General features: G+C 46.5%; 3 protein-coding genes across 3 annotated transcripts; 1 reads left to right on the forward strand and 2 right to left on the reverse strand.

Annotated features, from left to right (window-relative positions):
- Positions 1-1,562: 1,562 nt before the first annotated feature.
- On the reverse strand, positions 1,563-6,401 carry N7482_009035 (uncharacterized protein; the record flags this gene model as incomplete). The annotated part of the gene is made up of 1 exon (XM_056691159.1): positions 1,563-6,401. The coding sequence occupies one exon, from the start codon at positions 6,399-6,401 to the stop codon at positions 1,563-1,565; it is 4,839 nt and encodes a 1,612-aa protein (XP_056538865.1).
- A 2,256-nt stretch (positions 6,402-8,657) lies between these two features.
- On the forward strand, positions 8,658-9,584 carry N7482_009036 (uncharacterized protein; the record flags this gene model as incomplete). Its single annotated transcript, XM_056691160.1, has 1 exon — positions 8,658-9,584. One exon carries the CDS (start codon positions 8,658-8,660, stop codon positions 9,582-9,584), a length of 927 nt encoding a protein of 308 aa, XP_056538866.1.
- A 2,487-nt stretch (positions 9,585-12,071) lies between these two features.
- N7482_009037 (glycoside hydrolase family 76 protein) lies at positions 12,072-13,727 on the reverse strand (the record flags this gene model as incomplete). The annotated part of the gene is made up of 4 exons (XM_056691161.1): positions 12,072-12,647; positions 12,775-13,224; positions 13,281-13,528; positions 13,628-13,727. The coding sequence occupies 4 exons, from the start codon at positions 13,725-13,727 to the stop codon at positions 12,072-12,074; spliced, it is 1,374 nt and encodes a 457-aa protein (XP_056538867.1).
- Between the last annotated feature and the right edge of the window lie 904 nt (positions 13,728-14,631).

Raw genomic sequence — 14,631 nt, forward strand, 5'->3', positions numbered from 1 at the left:
TTTTATAGTATAATATACTATAATAATTATTTAGCTAGATATAGCGAAAACTATCTTATATCTTACTTAGTTTCTATTAAATCTTTCTCTTAATTATATTAATATAATTAACTAGATTATTATTTATCTCTATTATATATAGATAAAAGTAGTTTACTATTAAAAGTTACCTAATTTAGACCTAATAACTATATAGTTCTTTAGTAATATATTATATAAAAATAACTATAATTAGAAGAGCTTAATAGGATATATCTATCTAATATATAGAGGACTAGTAGATTAGAAGGCTATAAAATAGAAGACTATAATAATAAATACTACTAAGACTAAATTACTAGCTATATTAGATACTAGTAAATCTCTATATATATAGAATTATCTATTTATAGCTATTATATTTATTCCTAGTTACCCTATTATCTTATAATATAATAACTAGTAAACTATTAATCTATTAATAGATAAATCTTTTTAGCTATATATAAAACTCTAATATATTAATATCTACTAGTACTAGCTATAGTAGGAAGTTTAGGCTAAATATATACTAATATAGTAGATTAAGATATCGGATATAGTAGCTAATAGCTTTATAAAACTATTATCTCGCTAGAAGTATACTAAATTTATTAAGTAGCTTAGTATAGAAGATATTAGACATTAATTAGATAATAAAATAAATACCTAAGATTATTAGATAAAATAGTATAGTAAATTATCTATAGATAGTTTACTAAAGAGATATATTAATAGATAAAGGGATAACTTATTACTAGTAACTAATTAGTTACTAATAGGCCTATATTTATTTAGTATTTCCTATATAATTAGGAAACCAAGCTATAATATAGCTATTATTATAGCTAAGTACCGGAGACATTAGATATATCGAATAGCAGTATATTTAAGTGTATACTTTTAACAGCGCTTCTCCGCCTATCTTTCTACTAAATTAATCAATATTATTCATCTATATTAGTTCCGCTTAATATCATTCGTCGTCTTCGCATACTAGGCTATACAGTATCAGCGTGCACTGATAAATAATAAAATCAGGCTTTCTCAACGTCTTTCTTCCACATGGTACTCTGTCTCTTCTAGAGTATTTATCTGATCTTCCTACCTTCCTAACCATCCTCCGACTTGCTCAGAGGATCCATCGCTAGTGCGAGAGTAAAAAATCAATTAAGTATAGTAGCGATCTTATAGTTATATAGGGAGCTATAGGGTCGTGAACTACTTCACTGCGCTCGCTAAGGTTTAAAAGACTGAAGGAAGAGAGATGAAGAATCTGAGTCACCAGTATTCGTAGGGACCACAGGAGAATATATATGGATAGGCTATAATAATACTTACTAGATATCTACAGAGGGAATATCCTACTAGGAAACTATAGAAAGCTACTAATCCATAGCTTATAACTAAAGTCTAAAATGATATTTTCCACAATAAAAATAAAACAAAGATATGAGAACCAATTAAAAAAGAATTGTAGGATTCAAGGTCCCAGGAGCCCAAAAGTATTTAGAAGAATGATGGGAGAAAAGAAAAACCAGGCTTTAATACTGACAAGGACAATCCACAGTATCATAAGTCAACACAATTGGCGTCAATGAATCCTCATTCACCCCATCATTCCAAATAGGTTGCCAATCTCCACTGAATGCGCGGAAATCAGTGTAGCGCAGCGCCACTGGTGAAATAGCATACCACCCACCCCCACAGCTCAGAATACCTGATGAAGAATCCTTCGAACAGCTTTGCTTGGAGGTTGCGGAAGCAAAGCTGTTGAACTCAACCCACATGTTCTGTGCGGGAGCGAGGACATTCATGGAGGGGAGCGCGACGAGATCACCCGCGCATGTTAGGTAGAAAATACCCACCTCGTAGCCGGCCCCCCAACCGCCCCAGACGGGGGAGGAGCTGTTGCTAGACAAGTAGAGCTGTTTACCGTTGATATGGTCGGGTCCGGTGGCAGTGACTGTGAAACAGGACACTTGGGTTTGGAGGGGGCAGCTGGTCGCAGTGGTGGCGGTAGCCGTTTGGGTACCGGTAACGGTGGTGGCGGTTTGAGAAACAACGACACGCGAGAAGGTCTCGGTTTTGAGGGCACCAAGAGCGTCAACGGTGCTGTAGACGGTGTTGACGACACTGCCAGAGTAGGCAGTTGCGGTGGAGGTATAGAAGGTGGTTGTGGCGGTACCGGTGGCGATCTGGGAACAGGCAAGGGAGATCTTGCTGGTGTCCCAGGTGGAGATCATGGCGGGTTCGGCGACGGTGCGTTTAGCCAATTCGGCGGGCTTGGTGGGCTGGGGGGCAGGGTCCTTCTTCTTGGTGGTGGACCGCTTCTTGACGGGTGAGCTGGCTTCAAGGGCTCGTTTCTTCATGTACGAGTCGCCCAGGGATTGAGAGCCAGAGACGGTTAGGTAGGATGTGGCGTCGACTGTAGTCGTCTGCGTGAAGACGGTGGTCACAGTAGGATACTCGTAGATGGTGGATGTGGTCGAGATGGTTGTTGGCTTGGTGATCTGTGTGGTCGTGGGCCCGGTACGTGTAGTGACAGCGTATGCGACGGAGGTGGGAGCCACGTAGCCTAAATATGAGGTACAGAAGGCAGCACCGACGCTGCGAAGGGAACTGACCTCATCCGCTGTTGGGATATCGTTGGGAACGTTGAAACACATAGTCTGGCCAGCCTTGTCACCAGACTGAGAGAGAACGGTGGTGGAGCCACCGGTGAAGAGGACCTCGTTGTTAACGTTGGAGTAGGAGGTTAACTCGAGCTCACCAGGGTTGCAATATTCTCCATCGTTCTCAACGAAGGCAGCGTTGAAGCCAATCGACGTGTCAGAGTTGATGTAGATGGGCTGCTGACCGTAGTTTGCGTTCTCGATCACAACCGCGATGGCGAGCGATGTTCTCATGATTGGAATAAATGAGACGTCCGCGGAGGTAGAGAATACTGGATAAGTGTACTCCACGGTGGGCGACCAATTAGCGCTCTGGGATGCGACGTTATTGGCGAAGTCCAGGTAGAGGGTGCCACTATCCACGCTGATAGCGGCACCGGCGGTGATGTCGACGGCGGCGGTAGTGGACCACTGGACTCCCAGGCTGTACAGCAAAGATGGTGTGATAGTGAACTCTCCAGGGACTGAGACAGGCTGGTTAAATTCGATGGTGTCAAAGTTATACGTCCATTCTCCGGACCAGGCGTCCGTGGTTTCGAGACCCATGATGAGGTTTCCGGTCCAGCTCATAGTAGGCGTCATAAAGGCGCTCATGACCTTGCCTGTGGAGGTGGCAATCATGACACTACCCACAAATTCAAGATTGGAAATGCTCAGACCACAATCCACGCAGCTGAGTTTACCCACTGAGGATTCTACCAGCGTCTGTGATGGGAGCTGGTAGTCGACGCTCGCGGTGTAGGTAAAGTTCCAATAGGTTGCGACGACTACATCGAGGTAGCAACCGGTCCAGGCGCACTGAATCGCGTCACGGTTGGCGTAGGCCTCATCAACATCATCGTATAGCTCCTTCAAGTCGCAGATGAGCTCGGCAAGAGCACCCAGCTCCTCATCAAGTGCGTCAAGAATGTCGCCCGCAAGGTCACTACAGGCACCTTCCCAGAGATACTTCCACCAGCTCTCGTCATTAAGCCCAGAGCGTTCGGCCAGGATGGAGCGGCGGTGACGGTGATATGTTTCAGTGGGGTAAGACCGGCCTGGGAATTGAGAAGAACGCTTCGTGTAGACGGTCGTCCGGGGAACGTAGACACCGTTGGAGCAGTGACCCGCGAGATCGCTCGCGGTTTTATTCCACATTGAATCCGGTGACGGGAGACCAGCGTTCTGCAAAGCATCTTCCAGTCCTGCTTGGTGTGTGGAGTTGGAGTCAGGGTTATAGATAGGGGCTGTGCTATTTGCGGTGACAGCGGGCAAGAAGACGGCGATGTTACCGTTGTCGTCGTATGTATTATTCTGGGTCAGATATTTGACAATGTTCTTCTCCTCGGGAGTCAAGTCTTCGTAGGAAACCGAGCCAGAGCTCGGAGTGCGGGTGCTGCTGGCCGCGGGATAAGATGCCGTGCACGAAGGAGTGTAGGAGATATTGGTGGAGTTCACGCGTCCCATGCCATATGCAATCTCCATTGTCTCTGAGACGTCGGCCCAGACCTTAGCGGTGACATCAAGAGTGACTGTGAGGCTGGCCTTGTTCGTACTGTATGATTGGACCATATAGACACCTCTCTGAGAGCCCGAGTTGCAGCTGCCAGAGTTGGTGATGAGAATAAAATTGTTCGTGGGCCACTGGCTGATAATGTTGAAAGCCGCGTTGGTGGCTACCGTGACAGTCAATGTGTCACCAGAGCAGTTCACCCTGGCAATCTTGTATGCATTTTCCAATGTCACTTGGGGATAGAGCATGTTGTAGGTCACCTGGAGAATGGTCGAGCCGGTGCGGCTGGCATAGTAGAGAGTAGCATACATCGAGGGGGACAGGTTGAGGAGGGATGAACCATCGACAGTGGGGTCAAGAGCTGGCAGGACCGTCGTCCTCAGCTCCGGATCCGAATTGGCCGAGCAGCTGGGGAGGCCCGTCGAGGATGGCGTGGCCGAGTGGATCAGAGGTGTTGAAGAAGATTTGGTCGAGCTGATTGGGGTCCCTGTAGAGGATCTGGCCGAGCTGATGGGCTGAAGGCTGGTTATCGCATCGCCGCCGGGGCACATCTGGGAGTACTTGACGGCAGCAATTGTGACTGGTGTACAGCCGGAAGGCGTATCACCGGTGAAGATAGCCAGGACAGTATCACCGGCGACACAGAATGAGGCCACGCCATTGGTAAAGTCCGAGTTTGACCAGGAAAGAATACCGCCGGTAACTGCGAAGGTACCCCGAATGGGTCCGGGGTTACTGGTTCCCTCAAAAGAGGCGCTGTATGCGTGGTTGTCGGCAGCAATTGGCCAGTTGTAATCGTAAAGTTGGCCCCCAGTGAGGTAGAAACGGTCTGCCTCGGCACAGCTGGCTGTGATGGAGCCAGCACCAATAAGAACGGCGGTATTGTAGGTCTGACGTCTCTTCTTTGCTTGCACCGGCTGAACATACAAGGCTAGCGGCTCAATAGTTGCAGAGGGGGAGGTAGATGCGCTGGGATTGAAAGAGGTTGAGCTTGTATGTTGAATAGAACGAGAGGACGAGTTGAGTGCACCAGAAGTGGGCCTCTGTAGCGGAGTTGATGAAGGCTGTGGCGAGTTGGAGAAGGCGACGGCGCTCGAGGCACTTGAACCAGAGCCGTGACCATGACCTTGACCATGACCGTGACCATTACCATGACCATTACCATGACCATGACCATTTCTATATCCAGAGTCGGAGCCAGAGCCAGAGGGCGTCTGCAGCGGAGTTGATGAAGGCTGTGGCGAGTTGGAGAAGGTGATGGCGCTCGAGGCACTTGAACCAGAGCTGTGACTATGACCTTGACCATGACCGTGACCATGACCATGACCATTTCCATAGCCAGAGTCGGAGCTAGAGCCAGAGGGCGTCTGTAGCGGAGTTGACGAAGGCTGTGGCGTGTTGGAGAAGGTGATGGCGCTCAAGGTACTTGAACCAGAGCTGTGACTATGACCTTGACCATGACCTTGACCATGACCTTGACCATGACCATTTCTATAGCCAGAGCCCGAGCCCGAGCCAGCCGAGGTAGCACTAGAGCCGGAACTAGTGGGAGTAGCAGTGACTGGACAGACAGTTGTGTAGTCAATGATAGTATCCGTAGTCACGTATGTGCTCCTCTCCGACGCTGGGCAGTTCTTAACGGAGGAAGGGCAGGCGGTCACAGTGCGCACGCTGGTGGTATAAACGGTAGAGGTGGTGTGCTCATTACTTCCAACACTAGTCACTGTCTCTGTCGGCCAAATTCCACCTGTTTTAGTACCGGTTTTGGTAGCAGATTCAGCGATAGGACAGATAGTGGTATAGTCAATGATAGTTTCAGTGGTCACGTAAGTGGTCTTCTCCGAGACTGGGCAATCTTTTGCGGAAGACGGACAGGCAGTGACAGTGTGGATTTTGGCAGTGTAGACAGTCGAAGTAGTATACTCCTGTCCTGAGCCAGAGCCCGACTCGAAGCCTGAGCTTGAGCCTGAGTCATCATCAAAGGTGTTGGGAGACCCGCTATACTGTCCATGGTTGGATTCCAAGTGACTGGGGGTGGTGGGAGAGGACAAAAGAGCGGTTGTGCAGGGGCACACGGTATGATAATTGGTCTTGGTCAAGGTGATGACCCCATCAGGAGACCGTTTTTCATTGAGATCTGCATTAACGTCCAAAGTAGTGGCCGAAACACTTGCCAGCACTAAAGTGCTCGTCAAAAAAGAGCGTGTAAGCCGCATGTTTGGCGGCTATGGGAGGGAGAAATGGATGCAATGAAGGACTGGAATGAGAGGAAAACCCCTCGTAAAGGGAGGTGGCAAGAACGTCAGAACAGTAACTGAAAATGTTTCTCAAAACATTTTGTGGTTCTGTTATGATTCTTTTTAAAGACAAACTATGCGGATAGACTTTTTACCGACTGAGGAGAGCTATTCGTCTAGACCATTGCTCCTGTGGACTTGCGGAACTAGAGAGGGGCATTCTTATTTCCTTTTTCACACCTTCTTTCCTATATCATGATAAGGCTCTGTAGGGGTTTTCATGGAGCATTTTGTGGCTGAATCGTGCAAGCCCCTTGGAGGCGATAGACTTCCGTACAGAGGAAGTAAAATCTCCTAACATATTCTCCACTTAGAAAGCAAGCTATTTTAGAAGGGGTAAAAAGGGCCGAGCATTTATTTCAGCCATTCCGATCGAGGCTATAGACACGGTAGCCGATCAACGCTGCTAGGAGTAGAAAAAGAAACGAGCCGAAGTAGCCAATATTCAAATTGGGTCTAATCTCATCAGAAAATTGTAGTTCATGAAAGTAATGGCGTGATACATAGTGACTTCGGACAAAACAAGACCAGTACCGTACTCCACATCTCCCCACTGGAGAAAAAAACGGGAACGCTGAAAATAGCGATAACAGCCGAACAAAGTGCGTCCTTGACGTCCTTGGCAAATAGGGTCCCCGTGAATCCCTTCCCCTCGAGACCGTTCATGAAGCTCTGAAGCCCCGGGGGCTTTCCTGTAGATAACTCTTAGCCAAGCGAATCTGTGCCTACGTGTCAAAATTTAAGGTTTTTCTTGGAACTGGTAACGTTGCTGATGAAGGTAGAACCAAGAACATCGCACTTGTCACTCGGAGCTTGTTATTATTTTACTTCGATCGAAAGTCTCGAGAAGCGCATGCTCAGACTCGTTAAACTTTCCTTTGCCCGGTTCCTGGCAGACAGAACCTTATTAGCCTTATAGGGCGTCACCTGAGGTTCTGGTCGATGAGCTAGACCACTAGCTGCTGGAAGTAGTTAAGCTTGACTCATAATCGAGGTCTAACCCCTGCCCGTTCAGTCCCGAGAAAGGTAAACCTCTATTCAGGAAGAAACAGAGCACATGGCTGACTGAAGAGCTCGTGTCATCAAAAACTGGCTAATATAACCCGACGGGATACGGGCTTCCATTTGTGTGGTCTCATGATTTCCTGGATTGTATCTCGCTAAACTTAGTGGCTTGTTACTATTGTTTTGGTGGAGGAAGTAAAACATAAAACAACCACTCACAAGTGTGGGGCGCTCACTTAACGTCCAAGAGGGTATGTGGAATAGGTGTCCATTGGCCGCATGCGTTCCGAAGTGGATACTGGGCTGGATACACCAGAGGAACAAGCATCAAAGCAAGGTAAAATAGCCGTCGGCAGAGCCTGGGAAGAATACCCCACACCATCATTTAGCGTCCAAAATATTAAGTTGAACAAGAAAGTTTCTATTATTGGTGAAATATACAAAGCTACTCCATAGTAGGACAGGATTGTTAATTCACGCCCATTCTCCCACTTCCTCGGAAGCTAACTGCCGGATTCGCCGTCGTGCCCGCAAATTCCACACAATCATTGGTCTTATCTCTTGTGTTTCTTTCCATTTTTGTTTTATTATCTTTCTGATCTCACTACAAAAGCTTATTCTTCCCACGTGGAAATAAGGGTTTTCGGTCGCTTCCCCTGAAAGATCGGCTCCTTGTTATGACTTTGTTCAATCAAAGTAATATCTGAACTTCTCGCAACCATTTCAACTTGTCTTCATTGATCCTGATCTTGATTCCACCAAATGGATTTTCCGGTCTCTCTGGAGCTCTTTCTTAGTCAACGGTGGGAATATGGGAGGTTTGATAGTACGGTAAATTCGTGAGCAGTTACCATGTTTCCTTCGATGGCGTCCTCCGAGCGAGCTGAGGGCTATTTGTTCTCCACTCGCGCCATCTCTTCCCTTGCAAGTGCAAAGCTTCATGGGTAATGATAACCGACTGGCTCACATGGGCTTTGGCAAGATAGGACGAGAAACTCTCCAAAACCATTTACCCCTAACTTGGAGGCACTAGAGAAGTTTCATAATGTAAAAAAATAGCCACTCCTTGATGTAACCCGTCCGTCCGACATCTTCCTCTGTTACCACCTGTCTGCTGCATCCCTGCAAGACCATTCACTCATTTTTGCTCAATTTTCTTTATATTTCACCATGCATAGTCGGACCTATCTTTTCACTCTATGCCAAGCAGCATGGCAGATTCGTTGTGCAACGGCTTCTGTGTATCAGAGTCGTATTCAGGAAACTGGTACTGTTTTTCCAGCACCCGCTGAATATGGTACCTGGCAGATGGTGTCCTACGGGGAACAGTGGGATAATTATGTTTACACCTTACCCGCTCTCGCCTATATCCAAACCATCGGAACAAGCTCTGGCAACGTTGAGGTGCAGATCGCCCCAACCGACTACGGATATATCGCGATCGACCAAGCCGCTATGTTCACTCTGCAGGACGACGGAGTGTGGGAGCTGGCGGATTACGATAACGATGGAACGCTAGACCTGATCTACATCCAGAACCGAAACACCGACTCCGGCAAGGTGGAGGTTAGCGTTGCGTCTGGCGCAACAAACTTCCAATCCTACCTCTTGGAGAATACTCAGACAGTGTTCGATGTGCAGGTCAACGGCCGCTGGCAGATGCTCGATCTCGACAGTGACGGCACTCTTGACCTTATCTACATCCAGAACAGCAACACGGCCTCCAACTACGCTGAAGTCTTTGTTGCGTCGGGGGCTTCTAAATACACCACGCTCATTAGCCAGACGGAGTCAAGTCTCTCTATTAGCAACGATGGCACCTGGCTCCTGGCTGACTGGGATATGGATGGATCCTATGACCTGTTTTACATCCAAAACATCAACACAGCCTCTGGTTTTGTCGAAGTGAATGTTGCTTCAGGCGCGTCCGGCTATCAGACTATCATTCAGAGTGTCCCTACTACCTTTGCTGTCGAGAACAATGGGTCCTGGATGATGTACGACTGGGACAGTGATAATGTTCTGGACCTTATTTATATCAAGCAGGATGAAACTGCGGGCTCGGTTGAGGTCCATGTCGCCTCCGGTTCAGACTAGATCCCCTCATCTGTACAACTTGATTTAGCTAGAGATGCCCAGTCATATAATTTAGTATCATGGCTAACGGGATTCCCTAACATGGAATGTGGTATTAACTGTGAACTGAAATCTTTGTCTAGCCGTTCGTTCTTTTATCTCTGTCATTTCCATTCAACATTTATCTATTCATCCTAGATCTCTTCTTTAATTTTCTGTTTTGCAATTTCTATTGAATCTTTGCTCTGCATTTCTTCCCTCTTCATCGTGCGCCTTCTCCGCCATCATTAGTGGGAATCAAACCGTTCATAACAGCCAGACATAGCTCCTTCATATGAAGCCTCTCCGGATTTAGATATAGGTACCACAAAATATCAATTTGCGCTCTCATTGAGCCATCTTAACATATAGGATGCGTATTGGGATATATAGACTTCGTGCCATAAATAACCATGTAGTGCCCAATATGTTGACTATATATTCATATATATGCCATTATAGAGTAGTTAGTCACTATCTCTATTAGGCATTCTGGAGTGATGCACTAAGGCAATTTTTAGAAGAGCTTATATTTTAATAGAGTGCTGTGAGAATATCTGCTTATAGAACAGAGCTGTCAATTGGGTACAGAGGAACCAGTACGGGTATAGGTAGGTAGGTATTCAACTCCTGCTTTTCGCATACCCCACCATCTAACCGAAAATATATTGAGATTGCGTGAATGTAAGGCATGTTTTCGCTTAGGTTATGGGGCATCTCAAGGCTGGGTGGTTCTACAACAAACAATTCATTCATCTGTATACTACAAATTTCATCAGCCTTGAAGCTCTCGTACACAATGCAAGTTCAACTTCCATACGATTTCGGCGCCTTCAACAAAATTCCCAATTTGAACGAATCCAGATGACTAGTCTCAAGATTCTCGAAGATTTTCTACATGAGCTTTTCCGGTACTAGGGACCGAGATGCTTGGAAGAGCTCCTCTACATTCACACTTTGCCCTCAATTATCATGAGTTCTAGTTGACGCCAACGGGACCTCGAACCCTGAGAATTGCGCAGAGATTATTTCAGCCTTACCGGCCTTGCGAAATATGACGGCACTATCAAACCTAGTCCGTGAATGTGGCCGATGACAGTTTTGGTATCTTTACGGGATTTGTTCCGATCGCAGCACCGGAATGTCCGGCCCTGATCCTAGTGCCTAGTTTATCGAAGAGCTTAGCCAAAAATCTTTCCAATGTGCTTGGGCTCTATCAAATCGTCGATACTTCGACTGGCCGGACAGAGGTCACAGAGGAAGAGTACATGTGACCTTTCCCTTTGGCAAGGTAGGTCAATCGGGTATGATTAACAGTGACCAGCACCTACAAACAATTAGGCAGTTTCTGAGCAGCTAAACCCTGCCGGATATAAGATGTCGATACAAGGGGTGCGATGAGAGCGACGAGGTCGAACTGAGAGAAGAAAACAGTGGGATTTGACTATAGCGGGCGTATCGGTATTGTAATGGGCTGAGTTTCAGCATTTGTTTGGCAAAATGCCGTTTTCCTTTGTATTTACTATCTACTACGTTTCGGTGGGCGTTCGGTTAGCTTGTGCTTCCGCCGGAGGAAGCGCCTACATAGCCACTGCGCACTAGCTGGGCTACATTCGGTTAATAGAGTTATCATCATCATCATCATCATGATATGATAACTATTACCTTTATTTAGTGCTGTAGCTAGTTGTTACTATGATAACTAGAGCTTGCTCTTTTGAAAATATGTATAACACGTAATTATCCTTGGTAAGGGACTAATACCCATATACTCAGTAAATAGGAGGTAATGTCACCTGTTTGATTACAGTACTATTTATAGTATCTCGCTATAACAAAAGTGTTGCTAGCCACTATGCCTTCCGTTGATACTTTTATATCTATGTCGAGGAGATATCCATCTATAGGAAGCTTCGCCTGGCATCTTCTACCCTGTGTTATTTGACTCACTATCTAATTGGAATATATCACAATCTATAGCGATTAATTCATCGAGCTCCATATTACATGGCCCAGGGATGCGTACTCCCAGAACTTGGTAATCTCCACTGTTAGTAGGGCCAGGGTAATGGAGATATATGAAAACAGACAAAAATTTCCAATTCTTAAGTTTTGCTTATACGCTGATTCAACTTGAGGAAAAATGAGAAGATGAGGAGTGATACGATGGTCCGTACTGGCGCACTGATCCCTGTACGACCGTTACTCGGCATTCCCAATGCACATGTTCATGAGTAATTCAAGTTTCCTTTTTCAAAATATAAGAAATACAGTCTCTAGCATGACCTAATATAGCCTTCGATAACTTTTTTAGAAGCGTACCGTTTCATCAGAAGCTTGATATTCACTGAAGCTGGTGGATAAATATCTAAATACATATATAAAAGAGTCCCAACAAAAAAATCCGATCATACATGGCAAGTATCTAGAACCATTAAGACTCCAAAACCCCGTTGCGTTGAGAAATGCTTAGCCTCCAAGTACTGTCCAGCTCATCAAGCCGACCCATCCGGCAACAAAGACGACAGTCAGGATTCCAGCTCCAGCTTTGTCTCCAGTTGTGATGGCTTTTTGAGTCTCAGTGGAGGAGCTCGTATCATTCTCGCCCGCCGTGGGGTCGCTAGAACTGTTTCCACCTGTCGTCGATGTGACCGGGGCACTGCTCTGGAATTGAATCATATTTGCGACAAATATGTTGGTAGCACTGATTTCCTCTTCCATGCCAATCCATCCATCATATTCGGATTGATACCAACGCACTCCACACGTATTGTTGTTGTGTCCTGTGCAAGACTTAGCAGCAGCCTGGCCCGAGGCTTGGAGTTTCGGCAAGATTGTGCTGTATGTCGACGGCACCAAGAGAGCTGTGAACGAGAGCCATGAAGAGACAAGACCTTTGAACAAAATCTCATTATCATTACAACTTTCCGATGGCTCGCAAACAACCTCCTCAAAAATACCTCCGTTGCTATCTGGGAAGAACTGGTCAAATGTTTTGTTCATCAGCCCATCAACAGCAGAAAGCCAATCAGAACTTCCGTTTGTCTGTAAATTACCCAGTCAATGCAAGGAACTCTTTTGAAGCAAAATGTGTAAAGGCACCGGTTGGGGCGGGGGGTGGGGAGAGGTATCATGTCGAATGGCACGAGTTGGGTGATGCAATGCTTCTTACATAGTTATACATATAGGCTGCGCCCATCATATACGTGCCGTAATTATAAGACCACTGAGTGTTTCCTTGAGTCGCACAATCATTGTCCATATTGGTGGAGTCGGCGACGTTCCAGGTCGAGCTGTTGAGTAACGGAGAGCTCAAAGACCAGTTCCAGATTTTCCGAGCCCATGTAGCATAAGTCTCATCATTGGTGTAGCGGGCCAGACGGGCTGAGAGCTGAAAAAGACCACCATTGGATATAGAGTTTTTCATCGTATAGCCAGATTCATAAGGCCAGATTTGCCAGCGCATCCCACCATCACATGCAGATGTATCCCATCGTTTGATCTGAGTGTTGAAGACACCTTGTGCGAGCGAGAGCCAAGAAAATCCATCCGAAACATCTGCGAACTTCAATTCAGCGGCCGTCATGGCTGCAAGTCCCCAGAACATTTGGTCGTCGTTTCCCTTCCAACGTTTAGCAAACCTGGTTCCAAAGTTTCAAATGCAGGGCTACTCCTCACCAAGTAGCTGCTGTAATTGCTGGGCATGTAATCGCCATCAGAACCAGACTGCCATTGCAAACCAACACGTAACTCATCATTGTATGTTGTGTCGCCAGTAAAATGCCAGTACTGAAGTAGGGCCAGAAAAAGGGCTGATCCCTCCCACCACTTGCTTGCGAAGGCTCCAGGGATGTGACCGGTCTCGTTTCCATGGTAATATGTCATCATAGCGTAGACGGTTGTGCTGGCAGCATCTTTGACCGATTCTATTAATCATTGAGAGATCAGCTTATCAATCCCCAAAACGAACAATCCATAGCAAAGATGCTCGGCATAGATTAGTCATAAGATGCAGCACCACGTACGTTCATCACTGATATCCAGATCGATCGCACTGGCCGGGTTAGAAATGAGAAGCGTGAGCACAAGGCCCTTTAGCCAACGCCCGAGACTTCGAAAATACATCTCGGTTTCTGGCAGGGTCCAACTGGGAAGCTTTCGAGTGGGTCCGGCTCCTAGAAGTGGGGGCAGCTCATAGATAGATAGGCCGGGTTCGAGCGAGATGCACACTTCAGTAGTAGTAGCCAAAGGCCGTCAAGTCACTGGCGATACCCATGAGAAAGAAAAGATTTTGAAATGTGACAGGAGTCAACAGGGTGCCCCCATTTCGCGTCATAGGGAATTAAATATAGCTCCAGGAGCATGCGTAAGCCTCGGCGCTAGCGTCGTCAACTTTTTTTTGTGGAGTGTCAACACCCGCCTTTCAGCGTTCGGGCTGTGGGACCAGGCTAGCGGAGAGCGCCAAGCTCTTTCAAGCTTTTCTTCTATGATGATCGCGAACTCACTCTACAAACTCTAGAAAGATGGTACCGCAGAAAAAGAATTATTTTTGATGTCTGATTGCCCACATATCTACAATTGCCCCTTAGTGAGTTCCTAAGGCGAGTCTTGGGGGAAATTCAATATTTTTCACAGAAGCCGACCGCCGCGCAATCGCCTCCACTTTGGGTTTGACCAATCTCTTCCCTTGTTTGCGATCTCGATCAAGCGATCCATGCTCAATAGTTGCCCCGTCATACGCCTTCATCACCACAGATGGAGTGTTGGGCAGGTTCGTTCGGATTGCCAATGGTGCATGCATTCTCTCGATCGCATTCTAAAAAGCTTGGCCCTGCACGCTCGTCGGAAGCCCAGCACGAAAAAGCACATTGAAAGGGTAGGAAACACACGGGCATGTGGCAAAATCCGAAAGAACTGTGAGGTTGATGAATGATGATGGATTGGAATCTACCTAAATAAACTAGAGAAGAGGGGTTCTGGTCATTTGACCAAGTTGTCTGGCTATGGATGCCCAGCTCTAACAGCGAGG

This window comes from Penicillium canariense, assembly GCF_028826845.1.
Source record: "Penicillium canariense strain IBT 26290 chromosome Unknown utg000007l_segment0_segment0, whole genome shotgun sequence".
Lineage (NCBI taxonomy): Eukaryota > Fungi > Ascomycota > Eurotiomycetes > Eurotiales > Aspergillaceae > Penicillium > Penicillium canariense.